Raw genomic sequence first — 21,345 nt, 5'->3', positions numbered from 1 at the left:
CTGAATCTTAGCTGAAGGGTACCATATAGGAATTTAATAAATGCAGTACCAAAGTGCACCTCAAAAGGCATCTTATTATAAATTAAATCAATGCATAATCAATTTCTAAATCACTCCTACAGATCTGGAGGAAAGCCCTTTTAAATTTTTGTTTTCAAGATCAGGTTGAGAAGATCTGACTTCAAATGCATTCAGAGCTTCTTATATCACAACACCAGTAATGAAACAAGAATCTCTTCCAGGCTCAACATGTTCAGCTAAATCTTGATATCCCATTTGTGTGAAGTTGTGATGTAAATAATCTCCGGCCTCTTTAAGAACAAGCTTCTCATGCAGAATTAGTTATACACCATTAGGAATGGCTTAATCCAATATCACATAATGCAACAGGCTATTCTGGACAGCCTCTTCCTTGTGTAGCATGGACAGCAAATGCAGGACTCAGAAATGTGATATATCTGTTTTCAGTAGTATGGAACCCGACAATAAAGAGAGAGCTTAATCTAACCAGCAGGTGCTGAGAACAGGAAGAAATGAAATGAAACAAAGCTTTGTGTTATTTTCATGCCCTGGCAAAGTACTCTGCATGCCTGTCTTTGTTTTAATTCAAATGCATAAAAGGAAAAGTTTCCTGCTAATACAGCACTGGCCTGATTCCCTATGCTTTCAACACCCATCTCAATTCTAATAGAGTGAACTGCAGAAATATCCATCTCAAGATAAGTGGATCAAAACACTCAGAAGGCAGCTTGACCTATTTTCAGACTGCTCTCAACTTCGTGTCTTTTTGACATTGCTTGCTTAATTTTTTTACTTCAAACATTTTACAGGCTTTTTCACTATAATTCTGTTTTCAAGTGAACTCTAGAGCTTGTGAAAACTAACTGACCCTACTTGGAAACCATGGGCTCGTCAGAGTCCATGAAAGCTATTGGCCTATTTAAGCTGTGGGATTGGTATGCAGAGCCAAGCAAAAGATAGCCACACTCTCAGCTAGGGAAGAGATCACAGACTGGAGGGTTAAAACAAGAAAACCATAAGACTTCAAGAGAGCCAATGAGTCCTTGAACCACCAAGAGGAGTGTGTCATTAGAACAGAAAAGGAACCTACTATCTAGCTGCCAGTCCTGAAGTTTGAACTCCTTTGTTTATCCATAAATGTACAGCACAGGAAGCAGGTGCCACAGCAATGCTTTTTAAACACTATTTTGCTCATCTTAAACTCTGAGGGCAGTTTATTATTCATGCCTGTTCGGTCCAAAACTTTGTCAAGACTAAAAATAAGAATGTTAGTTATGCTTGTGTTTTTTACAGTACAGACTTTGGTCTGATAGGAAGCAGATAATGACCACAAAGGATGATGTGTGGTCTGACAGAAAGCAGATAAAAATCACAGAAGATGATGTTTAACTTCCCCAAATGTCATTGCTAAGTTAGGTTATAGATCTGAGCTGTAATCTGTAGCTGACAATGAGCCAAACAATTGCTTAATAGGCTGGCATTTTAGTAAACAAAGGATGGTTCCCACATGGACAAATGTGTTATGCAGTTAAGTGAATTATGAATGTATCAGCTATGTATACAAGATGTGGAGTATGCTGTATTATGAAAACTGATCATGTAGAACACTTAGTCCTTAGATTCCAAATGTTATGAAACATTGCTAAGGAGGTGTCATATGCTAATCTATCTATCTCCTTTAGACTGTGGGACAGGGTGTTCCTGATAAACCTGCTGACCAAAGTCAGAAGAATTTGTTAGGGGAACAGGGAGCAGAATTTTTACAGCGCAACACCACTGACTTCATATTTAACAGAGATTCTGCTGGTATATGCTTCTGTTAGCTATTTTAAATACAGGTTTCTAACTCCTTTACAGAAAATGGACTAAATAGAGCTTTTTAAAATAAAGAAATCTGTATCTCTTACCTAATATTTAATATTCCAAATGTTATAAGTCTAGCAGGAGTGACTAAGTGCTATTATGCAGACCAAATAAGGACTAAGCATAAGGACTATAGTCTAGACAATACTCCTATGAAGGAACATAATTGTCTGGTAACAAAGCTAACTACAACTTCTGGCTTGCAGGTCTCAAAAGGGAGTTGCAAATATATGGTCATTTAAGAAACTGAAGGGCTTTACTATTTTTTACTTCTTTTTTCATGCTTGTATTCTGTTAGGAACAAAAAACAAATGTTCCTAAATCTGGGCTGTTCTACGATCTCGACATTTTAGCACATGCAGTATGGTAATAAACTACAATCCTACAATTTCACTACAGAGTTTGGAACGACTCAGTATATGGATGTAAATCTAGGTGTTGGTCCTGCAGATTCAGACATGTTCTTACTCTAAAACATATGCAAGACCAGCTCTTAATTCTGCACAGCGGGTCCATCTCATCTTTTTTTAAACATGTACTAGTACAAGGGGAACAACTTGCTAGGCAGCAGTAGCACAGAAAAGGAGCTGGGGATTACTGTGGACCAAAATCTGCATATCCTTCAACAGTAAGGTATAGCTGCTAAAAAAGAAGGGGAAAAAATCCCCAAACACAAAGGCAAATCTCATTCCAAGATGTATTAACAGAATGATCATCTGAAAGGCAGAGGAATTCATTATTCCACAGTACTTGGATATAGTAGAGCCTCAGGTAGAGTGCTGTGTTCTGTCCTGGGCATCACACAATTAAAGTATAAAGTAAGCAAATTGGAAATAGTTCAGATGATGTGCAACAGAAATTATAAGAGATTTAGGAAGTATGACTTCAGAGAAAAAGTTGAAAGTTGGGTTTATTTGGTTTAGAAAAGAGAAGGGCAAGACAAGACATGATACCCTCTCTTACATACTTAAAATCAGTTATCTGTAAACATTTCACTGAACTGTACATCTGTTTGAGAAGTTTAGACTGAGCAAAAAAATGGCTGGCCTGATTTAAATTAATTAACCTGAGAAGGTGCACTAAGTAGATCAGGTTAACCTGAGCCCAATTTAGCTGAACGTATATATAAGTTTGGAGTGCAGCCCTAGTCCTGGGAAAGGCCAGCTGCTCACTCCAGCCCCAAGGCTGTACTTTTCCTGCTCCCCCTCTCCAACCCTGACTGAGCTACAGTTAGCCCTCCAGCTCCCTCCTCCCCCCTGCCAATTGACAACCCCTTGATCCTGCCACACCCCCAGACCTGCTAGCCCCTTCACACCCCAACTTAATTACATCATGCTTCTGGTATGGTTTGTAGCACCAGTGAATGTGGGAACTTCGGCACATGCCCAGAGTGTTATAAGGAATACAGTGATTGATTATACTCAATGCCCAGTGAAGGCGGAAGAAGAAATGGTTGGCTTAATTTGCAGCAAGGGATATTTAGGTTGGATACTTGGAAAAAGCTTTCTAATGATAAAGAAAGTTAAAGCACTGACACAGGCTGCAGAGGGAGCTTAAAGAATCCTTGTCACTGGAGTTTTTTAAGAATAGGTTAGACAAACATGTCAGGGATGGTCTAGTAGTTATACTTAATCCTGTCTCACAGAAGGGCTATGGACTAGATGAGTGTGGCAGGGACAGGGGCCCAGGCCCTGCTACACTCCTGCAGAACCAGCCATGCTGGCTGGGAACTCACCAGTTTGGGTCCGGATGCATAGCGTGGCTATGGAGCATGGGAAAACACACAGCTGCCAGCAATCCCAGGAGCATAAGGACATGTGCTGTGGGGAACCGGCAGTGAGAAGCAGGCAATTTAAAAGGAAGTCGCTGAGAGAACTCGGCGTTCAGTGTCCCCAGCATGGGAAAAGACCAGTGGAGCCTGCCAGATGGGAAGACCTCAGAGGAGAAGCTGCACACAGACCCTGTGGAACTGCCAGGACCAGGACCAGCCTGAGCAAGGAACAATGAACTCTCCCCAAAAGCTAAGTAAACATTGACTGGGGGTGGGAGGCGGGAGGTAGGGAAGTCTAAAGCAGAGGGTGCCTGAGTGAAGGGAAAGGAAGCCCGAGGGATTCATTTGTAAGTTTTGGTTTGTAAAGGAAAGGAGGGGATCAAGGCCCATGGCTAAGTGACCCATTCTTTGATTTGGTGCATCTATGGTACAGAAGAATGCTGGGGGAAAGAAGAAGGTGAAAAAAGCCCCACTTCCCCAAAGATTTTAGTTACAGTTAAGAAAGAAGCTGGACCCTGTTCTCATAAAAGGGGACTTGTGAAGAAGCCAGAGTCAAAAGGCCAGGGGAGAAAGGGGAAGAAAGTTGAATGAGTTCCCAAAGATCTTTTGTTTTGATTTGATGGGAATGTTTATATATCTGCTGAACTGATGGCTAGGGAGAGACATTAAAGAGCCTGACTTGATTCAATCTTTGCAGGTTAGTCTAACCTGGCTAGGTTAAATCAGTTTTGTAACCAGGCAGACATCCCAGAAATGCCTCAATGCCTCAGGCTAGAATCAGGGGAGGGGCTACAGCAGTCCTCCATTGCTTCCACAGGGCTGAGCTGAGGGGGCACGGCCAGGCCTTGGCAGGATGCTCTGATTACTCCCCCCACCTCCAAAGCAGCCCAGCAGGGAAGATTTATCACCCCTAACTCAGTGTTTATCAACCCATTAAGAAAACAAAGCCTCTCTCCATTAACTAATGGAGCTCTTCTTAAACAGCTCTTTCAAGGATGGACATTAAGCTACCTGTTGATTAGCTCCAAAAAGCCTGTCTGCCTGTCCACAGCACAAACCGGAGCCAGCCTGTGGTATGCTAGCTAATGCTGAGATGTCTGTGTAAATCAGAGGGGAGGAGGGAATAATCCCTGCTCATCAGGGAGAAGCCAGGCAGATGCTCTGTGTCTGCAAGTCTCTGCCAGAGCTCTGGCCAGGGAGCAGAGGGGAAGGGCCAGTTCTTCTGTGGAAAAGAGAGCCCCACCCAGCCCAGAGAGCATCCCAGGATGTTGAGGGTGTCTGGTTTATCTTAAAATCAGCAACAGATCTGGGACAGACATTGCATAAACTGGTTTGAGCCAAATCAGTTAAGTCTGATACTACATTCAACTGGGTTTATCTCAAACCGGTTTCAGCCATTTTCAAGCTGGTTGATGTGCACTGAACATCTGTTCTTTGAGGTTTAAACCCGTTTATGATCACTTAAACTGGTTTATGTATAACGTCTGTCCCTAGCCATGAAGGAGGAGAACTGGATGCTGTGAGCTGAAGACCAGGGGGAGAGAGGCAAAGAATAGTCTCTATTCGCCATGGAGAATAGTGACCATCAGCCCAAGAGGAAATGGGCAGAGTGTAGGGAAGGTAGAGCCCTGCGGAAGAACTGCCACGGGTCAAGCTGATTGCCCAGTCAAGAATATCAGTCCTCCCAAGCATTCATGTTTCATCAAGGAATGGCAGACGAATGGGAGGTAGAGATGGAGGTCAGAATAACCCAATTCAAAGCTGAAGCAGAAGAATACAGCCTGCTCACAATAAGCTTGTGATTACTTATTTTCCTATGATTTCTAACACAGTCACAAGCATGCTGCTTCTCAAATTGCCCTTCTGGGAACCCAAAAGAGATGGCTAAGTTTTCTGCTTGTGTAAACTGGTACCATTCTATTGACTTTAATGGGACTACAGAAAATTACACCAGCAGAGTGTTTGGCCTGATACATTTCTTATGAGGTCTCTTAAATGACAATCCTCTTTTCCATAGCAGTGCAGCACATCATAAGCGATGTTCTTTGCTCTACAGACATGGAATTGGTAGGGGGATAATTACTCACTCTTTGTCTGGCTTCTGCTTTCTGAAAACATTCATGCTGTATAAAGGTAATTGCAGCAAGTATCCTTGACAGTGATGATGGCGATGACGTATTTTCGTTATCCAATATGTTGATTGCATATTCCATGGTCATCTCCCTTTCTGGATTCCTACAATACAGCCATGGAAGATGTAGTGAACCAACATGGCAGAGCACCTGAATGCAGGTGATAGGTGTTTTTTTTTTTTAAACCAGGCTATTCATCTCTTTCAAAGCTCTTTAAATTTACTTAAAACCTGATTGTCTTTCCAGTAACAAAAGATCATGATATTCACAGTGGCATGCAAAATATTTTGGGGAAAAAAATGAACACGTGACAAGTGTAGTTGTTCTGAAATGAGGGCTAGGGATAAACATTCAAAAAACCTGAATTGATCCAATCTTTCTGGTTAGTCTAACCTGGTTAGGCTGAATCACTTTGTAACATGCCTGCAGTGGCCCCGGCTAGAACCCAGGCGATGCTAGAGCAACCCTCCCTTCCTTTCCCAGGGCTGAACTGACAGGGGTGCGGCCAGCCCCGGCGGGATTAGGGAGGGGTTCCCCCCTCCCCACCTTGAATGATAACAGAGAATTTATCAGCTCAGTTATGAGCACTGATCACCTCAGCAGAAAAGAAACAGCCTCTTTCATTACTTCATACTCTTCTTAAAGAAGGAACAAAGGGACATTACCAGCTGAGCTTTGATTAGCTCCAAAAAGTCCTAAGCCAACACTGCTGTTTGCCACAGCACAGACCATAGCCAGCCTGTGTCTGTTAGCTAATGCTGTATTTCTGTGTAAGGCAGAGGGGATGGGGGATCCCTGCTTATCAGGAAGTGGGGAGAGGAGGGGGAAAGCAGGCAGACATTGCTGTGCCTGCAAGTCCCTGCTGGAATTGCAGCCAGGGAGCAGAGGGGAGGAGCCAGCTCTGCTGTGGAGCAGACAGCCCTGCCTAGCTCAAAGAGCATGCTGGGATGCGGGGGGAGTCTGGTGTAAGTTAAACCAGCAGGGGGTCTGGGACAGACATTGCATAAACTGGTTTGAGCCAAATCAGTTAGGTCTGATACTACATTCAACTGGGTTTATCTCAAACCAGTTTCAGTCATTTTCAAACTGGTTTATGTGCACTGAACATCTGTCCTGTTACAGTTTTAAACCAGTTTCTGATCACTTAAACTGGTGTATGTACAATATCTGTCCCTAGCCAAGGAGATTCAGTACAAAATAAACACTACTGGAATTACAAACAAATGTAGACGTTCAAAAAGGTGAAGCATTCAGCTCCTGTAGGGGGATGAACACTACATGAAAGTGTAGGCCCTAATGAAGGACGAGTTAAAATTATAGGGGTTCTTAGTGACCATCAGGTATTTCAATGTTTACTTTTCTCACCAGTACCATTTATATAATATTACTGTAGCTGTTTTAGTGTTCTATCCATTTTTTTCTGCTGTATTCATGGAGTGCTTGAAGCACTGACCTTTTTTTCTTGGGTGCTATGCAAAATACTCTAGTTTCAAGCAGAAGGAAAATGTCTGTTTAAGGTAGAACAAAACAAACAACCAACAAAAAATGAAAGTGCCATTTACTAAACTGAATGTGTAAATGTTTTCACAGTGTCATTCAGAAACTAGGACTGCACACAGACCTTTGGGGAGGTTATATTGCATTAAAATTGGTCGCCTGATCTAAATTAGTTTGCCCAGGTGTGGGCGTTACACTTGGATCCCTAGTAGGTTGATTTAAGCGCAAGCTGTAGAAATGATCCAGGAAGATTAGATTGGTCTAAAAATGGCTGACCCAATCTAAATTATCCCTACCTCTGAGATAGTTTAACTTAGAATTTGTTAGCCTTTTTTAGACTGATCTAATTGTCCTGAACCTCTGAACAGTTCCCAGCGCAGTCCCAAGGCTAGAAAAGCCCCAGAACTGTGCTTTTCCTACCTGTTCCCCTAACATCAGGCTATTTTTAGCCCCCTAGCTCCTTGCCTCACCCCCAGATGTACAACCCCTCCCCCCAGCCCAGCAATTCCCTCGATTCCGCAAGCCACAGTTAATACCCGTTTTATCAGCATTCAGCTAATGTGGGGAGCTAAGGAAGTAAGTTGTAGTGGGGGAAGGATGGGGGATAGGTTATTTGTCTGGGTCCAAGGGGGATAAAATTAGCCCCTAGTGAGGGGCAGGAGGGTAGAGAACATTTTTTCTGCAAGAACATTTTTTCTCTGCTTGTCCCACCAAAGCTCACTTGCCCCCCCATCTCCCCTGTGGATCTTGCCTGACCCTAATACCCCTACAGACTCCCTGATCCCCCCCACCCCCACTAGCACCCTCCATCCTGATTTATCTTTTATCGGGTAGCTATTTTTAACTCAGTCCAGCCTCCCCCTAACCTCCCCAAATATCTGTACACAGACTAAGTGTCCATTTTCCTGCTACTTCTTAGCCTTTTTGCCTGAATGACAATTACGTCAGACAACTAAATCAAAAGATGGAAGGAGAAGTCATCAGGTTCATTATTTTTTGATAAAAATTACTTACAAGGGATCTATACCAATAAAATGTGTATGCATGCATGCATGCACGTTAAGCATAAACTTAGAACAGATTTTTAAAAAAGTCCCTCATTACCCTCCAAAAATATTTCTGACTTACAGACAGCTGGCCAGGAAATGAATTTCAGTTCCAAATTTTTTTGAAGTTTTTGAAATTACAGAAATATTTGTTAAAATCCTAAATCGGGCAAAAGGCCAGAAAATTGATGTTTTTGAGAAAGTGAAAGAATGCAATATTTAGATTTGGAAATACAAATGGTTTTCAAAGTGATGCTCTCCAGCTGCCCCAGCAGGTAGCCAAGCCCAAGATCCAGTCTGCACAATGAACTGCAGCTACATATTCTAGAAGACTAGGTTTACCCTCACTCTACCAGGTGGACTGAAGAGAAGAAGAGTGGGTGGGACAGGCAATGTTCTGCCAAAAAAAAAATTTATATTAAAACATTTTTCCCAGAAACATTTCTAGTTTGCCGAATTGGAAAACTCTAATGAAATTAAATTTAGTTGGAATTTTCTTTAGCAGCTTTGAGTGGCAAGATATAAACAGGCATTGCCAAATAAAGCTGATAATCTGTGCAGGGATGTGACCAGACATACAGCTGATCTGCTTCCTCAGGCGACATAGACATTACCTGTTGTTCCACAGAGTTGGGTCCCTGCTACTCTTGGAGCTTCAGGGACCCAGTCCTGCAGGACAGCTGCAAACAGAGGAACTTTAGGCTCCCTGCTGGCAGACAAATGCCCTGGGAAGCCCAACACTCTCCCACCATAAAGCAAACAGATGTCCATCACAAAGTGGCACACAATTATGCTATCTACTGTTGCAGCCACAATTTTAGGCATCTGTAGTGTAATGAGGAGCACAGACATCTGTTTACTTGGCTTTTGTGCTGCTCCAAAAAGCCTAAGTTAACATCTGTCAGGGCTGGTGGTTGATTTAGGGCTTAACACATAAGTAGTTTAGCTGCAAGAACAGAGATCAAGTCCAACATCTGCATCACAAGTGAAATTATACTTTTATATCTTCTAGTTTCTACCTCCTGTTCTATTTTCTTCTTTTTTTAATCATGCAGTTTTCTTTCTTTTTTCATCTGTGACTTACTATTTTGAGCAGATATATTTAATATGTAGAGAATAAGGAGTGCTCAGTAGGACAAACACATACTCTCAGTAACAGCAGGGCAACTCTGTAAAGGACAGGGCACAAATAAAAGCTGGAATGAAGGGAAACTGCCTGAGAAGTTCAGAGGGAACAGCAAAATAAAAATCTGGCCAGGACATGGCAGGATGCTCTGATCAGGGACGGATTTAAATGCCTACCCTGGCCTGCACTGTTCCAGGCTTTTCACCACTCACTGCTCAAGGAGCAGGAATGTTGCCAGCCCCCAGCCCCTGGCTAGAACCCTCAGACAAAGAGGGAGGGGGAGAGGGAGGACTGCTTGTGTGCTGTATGTGTATCTGTTGATGATACTGAGCTTTCCAATCTCCCTCTCCCTGCTTCTTCATACTGTCTGCAGCAAACCTGACAGGCAAGGGAGCCAGCATGGAGCTGATAACACAGAGTTTATTAGCCCATCAAGAAAACAAAAGCCTCTCTCATTAGTTCAAGCTCTTCTTAAACAGCTTTTTCCAAGGAAGGAAAGGAGGGACATTACCAGCTGACCTGTTGATTTGCTCCAAAAAACCCTAAGCAGACATTCCTGTCTGCCTTTGTCCTGTTCCAGTGAAATTGGAGACACACACACAGGCACCTCTCAGAATTAGCTAGCTTATCACATGTCAGTTAGGGTTCATTCAGTGGGAGATAGGAGGGAGGGAGCGTGGTGATCCCTACTTGAGCAGCAATTGGCCGGGGGGGGGGGGGGGCAGAGCGATCCAAACTGCTGTGCCTGCAGTTTCCACCAGACCTCTGGCTAGGGAGCAGACAGGCCAGGCCAGGCCAGGCCAGCCCAGCCCAGCTCTCTCTGGAGTAGACAGCCCAGCCCAGGGCTGCAAAGCATCTGGGATGCTGGGGGACTCTGGTTTAAACTTAAACCAGGAAGGGGCCTGGGACAGACATTGTACAAATCAGTTTGACCCAAATCAGTTAAGTCTGATACTACATTCAACAGGTTTAGCTTAAATTAGTTTCAGCCATTTTGAAACTGGTTTATGTGCACTGAACATCTGTACTGTTACAGGTTTAAACCAGTTTATGTATAATGTCTGTCCCTAACCTATGTTACTGATTAGCAAATAGGTAAATTAACTTCCAGGTCATTCTAAGAGACAGATAGCCAGATTATCTTAATTACCAAAACACACAGGAGCTGAAATACAATTTTTGTCTGGTCCTTTTGTGGTGGCCTCAGGATAAATCAACATTTGACTCAAAAAGAAAGTTACTTCCTAAACAGTCTTGTAACATCATAGTTTCATAGTTTCATAGTTTCTAGGGTCGGAAGGGACCTGAGCAGATCATCTAGTCCGACCCCCTGCCATGGCAGGAAGAGCACTGGGATCAAATGACCCCAGTAAGGTGGTCATCCAACCTTCTCTTAAAACCCCCCAGGGTGGGAGCCTGCACCACCTCACTTGGAAGCTGGTTCCAGACCCTAGCCGCCCTGACCGTGAAGTAGCGCCTGGCTGAAATTCAGAATTTCCATTTTGAGGGATAGTCCAACATTTCAAAATTGGAACATGGACTAAAAATTTTGAAATTCCCTGTGGAAAGGAAATTCAGAAAACTTTTCCATTTGGAAAAAAAATCTAAATACTGAGAAACCTGTTTAAAGTTTTAGAAGTTGGGGCAGCTTGGGGAATTTCTCCAGGGGTGAGGGAGTCACTCTCTGGCAAATGGAGGAGGCTAAAAGCTCTGAGAGTTGTTGCTATGGAACTGGGAGGCTAGAAGTCATGGCTGCATTCAGGTTCCTGGTCTTCCAGGCTCTTTGCTGCAGAGCAAAGATTGAGCCAAGGTTCTTAGGTTTTTCAGGCTGCCTGATAAAGAGCTGTGAAGCCACGCAACTCCCAGAACCAGAGCAGTCCATATGCTGGGGACTGGCATGAATCACAGTCCCTCCTGGTCTGGGTCGCAAGGTAAGGTACTCAGGAAACCCAGTCTGTTTTTTCACACAAATTTCACTAAATCAAAGCGTTTCCATGAAACTTTTCTTTTAATGAACTAGTATATTCTAATAACGAAGTATTTCATCAGAATGTTCCTGACATACTCTAAGAGAAACCAGAGTTGAACTGATCTGGTCTATTCAATGGTACAAAGCCTATCAATATATTATTGTAAAATATGTTAGATTGCAAACAATTCAGTGTAAATGCCACATTTCTAACCCCAACCTTCAAGCTCTGCACTGACTTAAGAGCCATTGCCCAGAGGTGCATCTATTCTTTCTATTCAGCTGCAAAACACATGGGTACAAAATCCATATGAAAGCTTCTGATTACTTGCTATAAACTGGAGAAGAATTAGGTTCAGGCTTACCGTAGCTGAGATCCAGTAGTGGCTACTCTTTCAGTCTGTAAGAAACCAGTTCCTGCTGCCGCCACAGCAGCTGTCAGTGCCATCTTCCTCGCGTCAGTCTCTGCAGCGCCAGTTGTCACTGAAGTTGGCTTGGAAACTTCTCTTTTGGTTTGTGTGCTTCTGGCTGTGTTTCGGTGCCAGCTAGACCTCAAGGATAGTCTGTTCTGAGCTGCAATTTGGGATGCAATAGATGATCTGACTTGTCCCATGGCACTACCCAAGGTCAAGTAGTTCTCTTTCTCCAGGAGGTTGGTCATACTGCGACTGCTCCCATCTTGTTGGTACAAAGGTACAGCAGGGCTAGTAGGGGGACTGTCAAAGACTGTGTTACTAATGGGCCCTATATGGAATTGTCTTGGATAACTACGCCCTCTGCTTATAGAAGCCTCCTTGCTGTAACTAATGATGTCAGAGCGAGCGTATCTTGGTGAAACAACAACATTGGACCTCCTACTATCTCCATGCCTTCGAGTGAATCCAGACTGATTCCCTCTGTTGTAATAGAAATCATTGTGCACAAATACCATCTTCTCGGGGCTACTCTGGGGACAAATCTCTAATCTCTTTAGAGGCTGCCTTTGAGACCTGTCTTCTACTGTCGTGTAAACATTATATTGTAAGGATCTATTCCCCCAGCCATTTGTAAAAGTAGTTGGTGAGCCTGCCTGCACAAAAAAGATGCAAAAAATAACAAAAGTCACAAAGAAGATAGCACTTTGGTATCACAATAACAAAACAAGGTTGCTAATTTCTATTTGAACAGGTCAATAAACTGTGATTGCCACTAGAAGTATGGATGAAAATGGGTTTTATTACACTTGTGTGACTTCCCACTGAAACTAAGGAGTATTTTCTAGTCATTAGCCAGAGACTGAAAGTCAGGACATCAGATTCTACTTGCATCTCTAATACCTGAGATTGTACTTTGAGTTAGTAAGTCACTATGACCTGTATATCCAAAGGGGTTCCTACACTGTTTGGCATCTCAGTCTAGGTTTGAGTTTCCGAAGTAACATTTACATCTGCAGTTAAATGTCTATCTATGCCTTCAAGACCCTGCAAAAAATGAAAAATGTTGGCTAGGTCAGAGAAAAGCATATTCTGTGATGTTGGTAATAGAAATATAGCAACACAGGACTAAGAGGACCCTCTAGAACAGTGTTTCCCAACTTTTTCCAGCCCAAGGCATGCTTATATTATTAAAAATGTTCTGTGGCACACCTGTTGAGGCATTCCTCATCCCCATATTTATGAGCTCATTGTAGCTCCTAGCTGCGGCAAAACTCTGCGGCACGCCTGTTCATTTCTGATGGCACACCATTGTGTCCTGTCACTGGTCAAGTACACCTGGAAAGATGCTTGTAAAACACAGGTTTTACTACTAATTTTGTAAAACACAGGTTCCTACTAATTTCCAGAGACAGATTTCACAGCTTCTTTATGGAAATCTGATCCAGAGTTTCAGCACCCAAACAAAGTTTTTCTTAGTATTCAACTTCAATTTCCTTTACAGGAAATTGAGCCAATTTCTGCTCTTTCCATTACCAGTGGATAATAGCTTTTTTCCCCTTTTTTTTAACCAGAAGACTGGTATTATGCCCCTCTCTACTTGTTTCTCTTTCGTATCTTAAACAAACTCAATTCCTTTAAACATTTTTTATCTGGGCCACATTTTTCAAACTTCTAATATATATTTTTTTGCTCTTCTGTACACTTTCCCCAATTTTTTAAGATGTAGTATTTAGACTTATGACTGGCCTCACTTATGACAGTTACAAGTCATTTCTGTTTTTTTCCCTTCATTTTCCTTACCCTGTCAGATTGATAATATGTGCCTCCGTATGAAGGTCTTGACACGGAATCATTTTCAGTCATGCCCAGTTTATAAACATACTCTGGAACACTGTTGGCTCGATGAAGACTACCTGTAATTGAAAAAGAGCAATGTAAGTATGAACTTAAGAAACTGTTTTGTTGTAAAAGGACAATTTATGGTGACACATATGGTCAGTTTATGATACTGGTACATGAAGATTAAATAGTAGAAAATTGAAAAGTATCAGGAATTCAATATATTACATTCATATTGTGGATAAGCAAGGCTTTCTGATGGCAACGGGTCATTTTTTTCAATTGTGTAGTTGTGCATTTTTACAAAGCAGTACATATTTTAGCTGTCTTATACATAGAGTTTATGGCAATGAACGGATACTTAAAAGAACATGTTCAATCTTACATAGGTATTGTTTTCTATTATAGACACTCTCAAGATACACATGGAGTTAAAAACAGGGTCTGAAGTCAACACATAAAATATGCAAGCAGAGCACAGATTTATGAAAAGTACAGATGCAAAGTGTTAGTGACAAAATGTATTTATATGTGCATGCTATCATTTGTTAAAATAATGCAGCTACAATTTTGATGCATCATGAAAATACCAGCACATCTTGTTTGTAGAAATGGTACTTTATAGTTTCTTAACTCAGCTATTGATGATTATTTTTTGGGCTCTAACCTGCTGTTAACATCCTGAATGCTTTGTTAATCCCTTGAATGCTGCATCCAGAGTGCACTAAAAGGCCATGAGCAAAATCTATGGATTATGAAGACATATGGCATACAACCCTGAGAAACAAAAGGAGGTTAATGACGCTTCCAATCCATATCTGAAAGGTTTCATAATTCTATAGAAAGTGTGGGAGGCATGCGGTACACATTCTCTGTCTCTTTTCAAGGACTAGCACTGAAGGAAAAATTGTGTTATTTGTTGTTGTTCTTGGGTTACAATCTGATTTTTCTTTTAATAAAAAGGAATTTCCCAGTTGTTATCCTTTAATTAATTTCATGTTCCTTAAAGTTCCTTGATTAAAAAGAAAATGAATGACCTGGTAATGCATTCTACTGAAATCCCTGCTCAAAGGTGTCCCATAGCTGTGAGTACCTCCACATGCATGTAAAACATACAAAATACTTCTATGAAAGGTAAAGCAAAAGTCAAAAGCTCAAGAAAAGTTCCTCTAGCAGTCATAATTGGGTCAGCATGTTATTCAATAATTCATGTAGATGCAAAACCAGTGTTTAGCAAAGGAGAATCTTGAAGAACTCAATGGTAACATTACTTTGATCCAAATGGCAAAGACTATTCTAGATGCTAAGCAGAAGAACCAACCTAAAACATGACATGGCTATGCCAGCCAAAAGTCTCCATCTCAAACTCTAGGGCCACATTTACAAAGCAGTAAGATGCCAAATATGCAGATAAGGGTAGGGTGTACAAGAACATCTAAGTGAGCATGTATCTAACAGCCATTGGCTTTCAATGGGAGTTAGGCACCTAACTTGCTTAGGTACGATAGGTATCCTTAGGCACCTTAATAGCTTCTCAAATCCGGCCTTGGTAATTATTTTATGGTTGAGACTTGGCAAGAATAGGACAGACCAAGAACACTGAATTAGCTTTGAAGAAGAATTATTAAGGATTTTCGAACATGTGTATGTTGAAAAGCAGAGTGTAAAGCCAATTGGGCAAATTCAATTGGAGGCTTCACTTGCTTTGTTCTGGCAATGTAAAACCCCCGTAAACAAGGCTTACTTGACTGACAAGTTTGTGTCCCTGGAATGGCAGCATGCAGTCTGGTCACAGTAGGCATGTGATCATTTCTTTTTGACATAAGTGTGAGGGTTTTTTTCTTAGCCAAGGGTTACCTAAGACCTTGAATAAGCAGTGCCATCAGAAAGCCCAAATGTCCATGCACTTTATTTGATTTATTTTTAGATCACACCGCAGTGCTGTCCTGAGTGTCCAGTAGTACTAAAATGTAGTATAATAATCTGTCTCTTTCAAAATTACATGCGTCTTTTGAAACCTCACAGGACTAACACACCTCCCAAAGAAGTCCAGTTATTTATATATTGCTTAAAAATGCTTCTTGAAGCAACTCCTCCAGTATCATTACTCCATTTCTTGTTTGTTTTGTGCTTTATGATTGGAATTTTAGGAGAGGCTGAAGGGATCTGGGTGTCCAGCTTACTTTGACTTTCAATGAGAGCTGGGCATCAAATTTCCCTGGGACCTCTGAAATTCCAGCCTATATTGTTGTCTATTACTTATCTAGTTAGAACATAAAAGTCCTTGAACAAGGCCCATGCCTCCTGCACGTTTTGGGCTGCACTGAATCCATTGTCTGTACACAACAAATAATAAAACAACAATGATCCCCACAGATCCCATTAACTAAACTAGTATAAGTGTCAGGCCTTTGCACAGCCTTTGCATAACCAAAATATTGTTGATCAGAAATTGCACCATTTAGAGACTTTTTGGTAAACAAAAGCTTTTAGACTTTTACCAGCCAAGTGGTTTAACCTTCAGCTGTCTTGTTAAAGTATGCTTCAGCAAACAAAACTTTTTTTTTCAGCAGCAAACACAGGATAGTCGTCAGGTTGTGGAATTTCACATTATATTCATAGTATCTACTGTTCGTTTTTTCAACACCAATAAACAATGCTGATGGCACTTCTCCCTTAGATTATGTGTGCAAAACAAGGTGTGGCTTGTAAGAAAATGATTCTCCTACTTGTGTCAAAAACCAGTGATTTGAAGGAAGAGGGGCTAACTTAAACACTGTGCAGTTATTTGGCTCACAAGAGGAGACCTGATTTATACTTGGGTTGTCTCCCTTGAAGGAGGTATAGCATCTGACTTCTTTTCTCTGGGTTCTTTGCTGTCTGGGGCTATATGCTTTGTCTCAAATTTTGCAGTTTCGTCAGCCTCAGGGAGACAAAAATTATGAGTTAGTTCCAATTCAATCAGCTTAAAAAACAGCTGAAAAGAAAAATGAGTTTAAAACTCACTGGTGTAATTAGATGCTTGAGCACCCTGTGCTGCATTGGCAGAGGGTGTAGTGGCAGTGCAGTGGCTGCTATTTTTGCATCCCCTCCCAAGAACGCAGCACCCAGCACTGGAGCTTTGGTCACTCCCTCCTAAAAGTAGTGGGCTTTTTAAAAATAAGGTCTAGAGACGTCTCGCTTTCCTTTAGGGTTAATATTTTCAGTCTTTTGTCTGCAACAAAGAAAGGTAGACATTTAATCTTAGGTTTTATATGTTGGTATCGTTGCTGTTGTTAAGAACAGCAACAAAATGATGCAACTGCCAAGACTCCAACAACTGAGTCTTTGGGGAAGAAAAGTAACAGACCACCAACATTGCAAAACCTGTGATAATACTGGAAAAAATGGCAAGTAAGATGTGTGGGAGGAGTCCTAAAGAGGCTGAGTGGACTACTGCAGATATCTTTGGAGAGTATTTCTCCTGCATCCCTCCTTACTTCCTTGGGCATGTGACTAGGGTTATTTACGTGTCTCAAAACGCATAGGTACTTAATTTCTCCCAATAAATAACCAGTAACCATGGGCCATGGTGCCTTGCTTGTATCTGTCAAGTCAATTGATCTATATCCTAAAAATACAATGATAATAAGGCGAATCTGGTGCCTCTGTAACTGCACAAAAGATGAGTAGGATAGACATTCTTTATGTAAAGCAATTCAGACACTAGATAGTTCAAATCTGGTATGTGGTCACTTCCCACTTCTGAGGCTTTGTAAAGTATCTTTACTTGTCTTTGGACAGTTACTACAATCAAGAAGAAATCAAGAAGTCCTGCAGATATTAGTATAACTGCACCCCATGTATGAACAAGTCATCTTGGGCCACGATCCTACCATGGGTCTTGATTTTTCACATCATGAATTCCTGTTCCTTACTCTTGCTCAAGGTAGGTGAAAAAGCCTCTTTGAAAGTTTTGGGTTCCTGTCTTCCTTTTTTCTTCTTTTTCACATTCCAGCACTCAAGAACCACCAAATTATATTGGAATGTCAACGAATCATAGAACCTAGAGACAGTATCCTGTCCATCTCCCTGCCAATGCAGATCTAGGCCATACATTACATTTCCAATAATTTAAGAGGACCCTTCCCCCCTCGGCTTAATTCTTTAGGAAGCAGTAGCAAAAAAATTAACAATGAGGACAGGAACAAAAGATGGCACTCTTCAGCAAATGCTCCTTTTATCTAAATGCCTTTCACTAGAAGGATTTAGCAGGAAAATTAAATGTTCGGTCTGTCCTACTGAACCTGATCTTCTACAGACATTTAGACCTTCAAAACTGGACATGACAAAATAAGCTAAAAGCAAAGCATGAACTATATAGAAAAGAGAAATGTAAGGGAAATATTTGATTTTCTAATTCTTAACTGCCTTACAGGTGTACATCCAAAACTGTCCATTAGGTAAAGATATAGGTCTCTAATAAAAAAAAAAAATCTGACTCATACGGTGTAAATATGTACACAGACAGCAACACCCAAGGCTTTTTTTTTTAAAGATATACTGGGAGATTGTGCAATCACATCACTCATTGGAATTGAATAGGTGTAAAGAAGGGCAGACAAGCCCAAAGGTAGTACTGAAATGTACCAGATACAGAACTGAAAGGCCAATGAAGACATACGAGATCCAAAATAGCAAAAAAGAGCAAAATGCTCAAAGTGCACATGGAATAACCAATACTGTTAAGTTACACACACGAACTGAAGAGAACTCCAGGCTCACTACTGTGTAATATTTTTGACACTGTTAACTACAACATCCCAGTCTTTAAGTAGAACCAGATAGGTACAGAGACATTCAGAAATTTCATTGGGCTGTTTTAAGCTTTTGTCAAAAAGAAACAAATCTGAGCATTTAACCTATAAATATATAGCAACTGTGTACACAACAGCTTGAAACATGCTTGAAACATGCCACTTAATGTCTTGGCAAATAATAATAAATATCTATGTAATGATTTAACAATGAAAATTATTCTCCACTGACTATGTATGTCTATTAACAAAGAAACTGAAGCAGCTCCTTGTTTTAATCCTTTAGCAATTGAGAGAATTCTCACTTCAAGATTAGCTACACATTCTCTCAAAGAACAAAGAGCACAAACTTAAAAAATGAGCCTGAACTTCTAATGTAAAAAAAAAGAACAAAACCTCCATTCCCCACGTCCTTCTACAAAACCAAACCTTTCAGGATAAGCATATGAATCACAAAACATCAAAAGCAGAGAAAAAAATCCATTCTTTCCTTCCTATCTAAGCCTTTAAGGCTATGCTGGTGCTATTCATTTGACCCTTTAAAAAAAGTTGCACTGTCTGATGCTATATATTTGTATATTTCTCCTGTGGCATACAGTAGAACTTACAGGTGCATACAGCATAAGGATTGGCCCCCAGTACAGTATATATACCATTGTACCATTTTAGTCCTATGGGACCCAGTGCTTACATGTTTTCCTAATTTAAGTACATGAGTATGTCAGTTAGGTATGTGCTTATCTTGCTGAACTAGGTCTGAAGTGTTTACAGACTGGGCTTTTATGCCAAAGGGAACTGATACTTTTCTTGTTCATGTTCCCTGGGACTTCAGAAGGTTTAGGATCAGGCCCTTGATTAATTTAGCCACTAGTATCAAAATTTGAAAGACATGTAATTAAAGGAAATGGGTATTTTTCTCCACTTAAAACAGTAGCATCTCTAAATAAAATACTTACAACATGAAGATTGAAATGTCATGCAAACTTTAGGCAAATATTGAGCAAGCCTTTGGACAGGAGTTATTTAGTTAACAAAAAAAAAAAAGAAGAATCCAGAAACGAAAAACAGATCAAAAAACAAACAGACAAAAAACAAAACCCCAACAATGAAGCAAATTCCACTTCATTTTGGTCTTCCTGAGCTTCAGGGCAGAAATAACTGATAGAGATGAAATAACCAACAGAGATAAGATTAACATGAGGGCATATACATATAATAAAGAAGTCCAGAAGAGGATCTAACTAGGTGCAAAGTTCTTAGTTGTATAACCAGTGCACAGCTCACAGGCATTTTATCTACTATCCTTATTTTTGAAACTTACTTTTTTAAAGTTACTGGCATCTTAAAAATGTAAAATGTCTAAAGTACTTGAACTTTAGTGGGGGGAGGAAAAAGGCAGTAGCAAAACAAAACCATCCTAAGCCCACACCCATCATGAGTGTAAATACCCAAGGAGCTACAAAAAGCTAGAAGAACTTGACTTTCATAGTTCTTTATGTATTGTTGATGTAGGTGTTGCCTCAAGCCACCCCATCCCCTCATTTATTACCTTAAGCTGCATGTTTCAAACATCCTGTCTCCATTATCAGAAAAAAATGCATTTGAATATAACAAACGACAACTTTCACAAATGTTTGGAGGGTTCTATCTATCTATCTATCTTTCTATATCGATAGATAGATAGATAGATAGATAGATAGATAGATATATCTATATAGATATAGATATATAGATATATATTACAAGCACACATGCAATATTTGGAAATACAACTGACATGCTGCCTACAGCTACCACATACCTGACTGTGAAACTCAGAAAAACCTGGGTAGATGGGTGCTCTCCATAGGATTTTTTTTGGTAGGATTGTGGCTGTATCCTATTAATTTTTAGTCACTAATATTTTAGCTGGGTGCTGGACCAATCATTCATATTATACAAATACAATGTGGCCATTTCCATATAGACGTACAACTTCTAGCAACAACCAAGCAACAGCATATTCTAAGCCAGGTCATTTATATTTTTACATAAAAAATAAAATTGAAGCAGCTTTTTTGATTATTGAGCCTTGACTCTTCAGCTTTTCAATGTCTTTAAAAACACAGCCCCAAACCCATCCTCATTATACTACTCAAGCTGAAGCAGTGGCAAGCTTTCTCAGCAGTTCACACGAAGCTCTCAACACCTCACAGAATGGAACCAAATTTGGGGGAGACAGGGGTGCGGCTAAATTGGATCCTTTGAAGGATTTGGGCTTCACTCTAAAAGTTTGTAAAGACAGGGATGGATTACTTTTGTCCATGGAGTTCTCTGCACATCACTGTGCCACGTCAATACTAGTCTTGACTAGAATTATTGTTCTGTATTTATTTTTTGCTCCTTGCCTGTGCCGGTTTTGCTAAGCCTCCCTTTTGTTTGCTTGATTTTTATGTCTGGGGTCAGAAAACAAAACAAACTATGGCTTGCTTTATTTCCTTCCTACTTTGTTTAACAGACAGGACTAGCTAGGAAAACAAGACCTTTAACAATTACACTGCAAATAGTTACAGGTTGGCGGGAAAGAGGCCAGACTTCTCCCTAATGATTGTATATCAGAAGTCACCTCATTAAAGCAAAAGGAGAGGAAGTGGTGAGGTGTGAAGCTCGCAGTTCATTTAATCAAATGGGGAATAAAACAAGAGCATTGAAATAAAAAAAAAAGGTTGCATGGGCAGACTTTTTTGGTAAAATACTGTAAGAAGGGGACAGGTTCCATCAGGTACATGTCAAAGTCATTTCTTCAAGATCCCCGTAAATCTTACAGGTGCTAAGATAGAGGATGGAAGTGATATTATATTAACCAAAAAAAAAAAAAGCAAAAAAGCTG

The 21,345-nt window shown here is 40.7% G+C and overlaps 1 protein-coding gene across 2 annotated transcripts in view; it reads right to left on the bottom strand.

Annotated features, from left to right (window-relative positions):
• Window positions 1–21,345, bottom strand: part of PKP2 (plakophilin 2) — a 111,860-nt gene that overhangs the window by 84,279 nt on the left and 6,236 nt on the right. For both annotated transcript variants that reach the window (XM_019515454.1, XM_019515455.1), the window contains exons 2-4: window positions 13,642–13,754; window positions 11,791–12,494; window positions 5,743–5,890 (exon numbers count right to left, since the gene is read on the bottom strand). In XM_019515454.1, the coding sequence (XP_019370999.1) occupies window positions 5,743–5,890; window positions 11,791–12,494; window positions 13,642–13,754 (965 nt within the window). The remainder of the gene's footprint in view (window positions 1–5,742; window positions 5,891–11,790; window positions 12,495–13,641; window positions 13,755–21,345) is intronic.

Source organism: Gavialis gangeticus, unplaced genomic scaffold (assembly GCF_001723915.1).
Source record: "Gavialis gangeticus isolate Ggan-Ray unplaced genomic scaffold, GavGan_comp1, whole genome shotgun sequence".
NCBI lineage: Eukaryota > Metazoa > Chordata > Crocodylia > Gavialidae > Gavialis > Gavialis gangeticus.
This window is presented reverse-complemented; position numbering and strand designations above follow the sequence as displayed.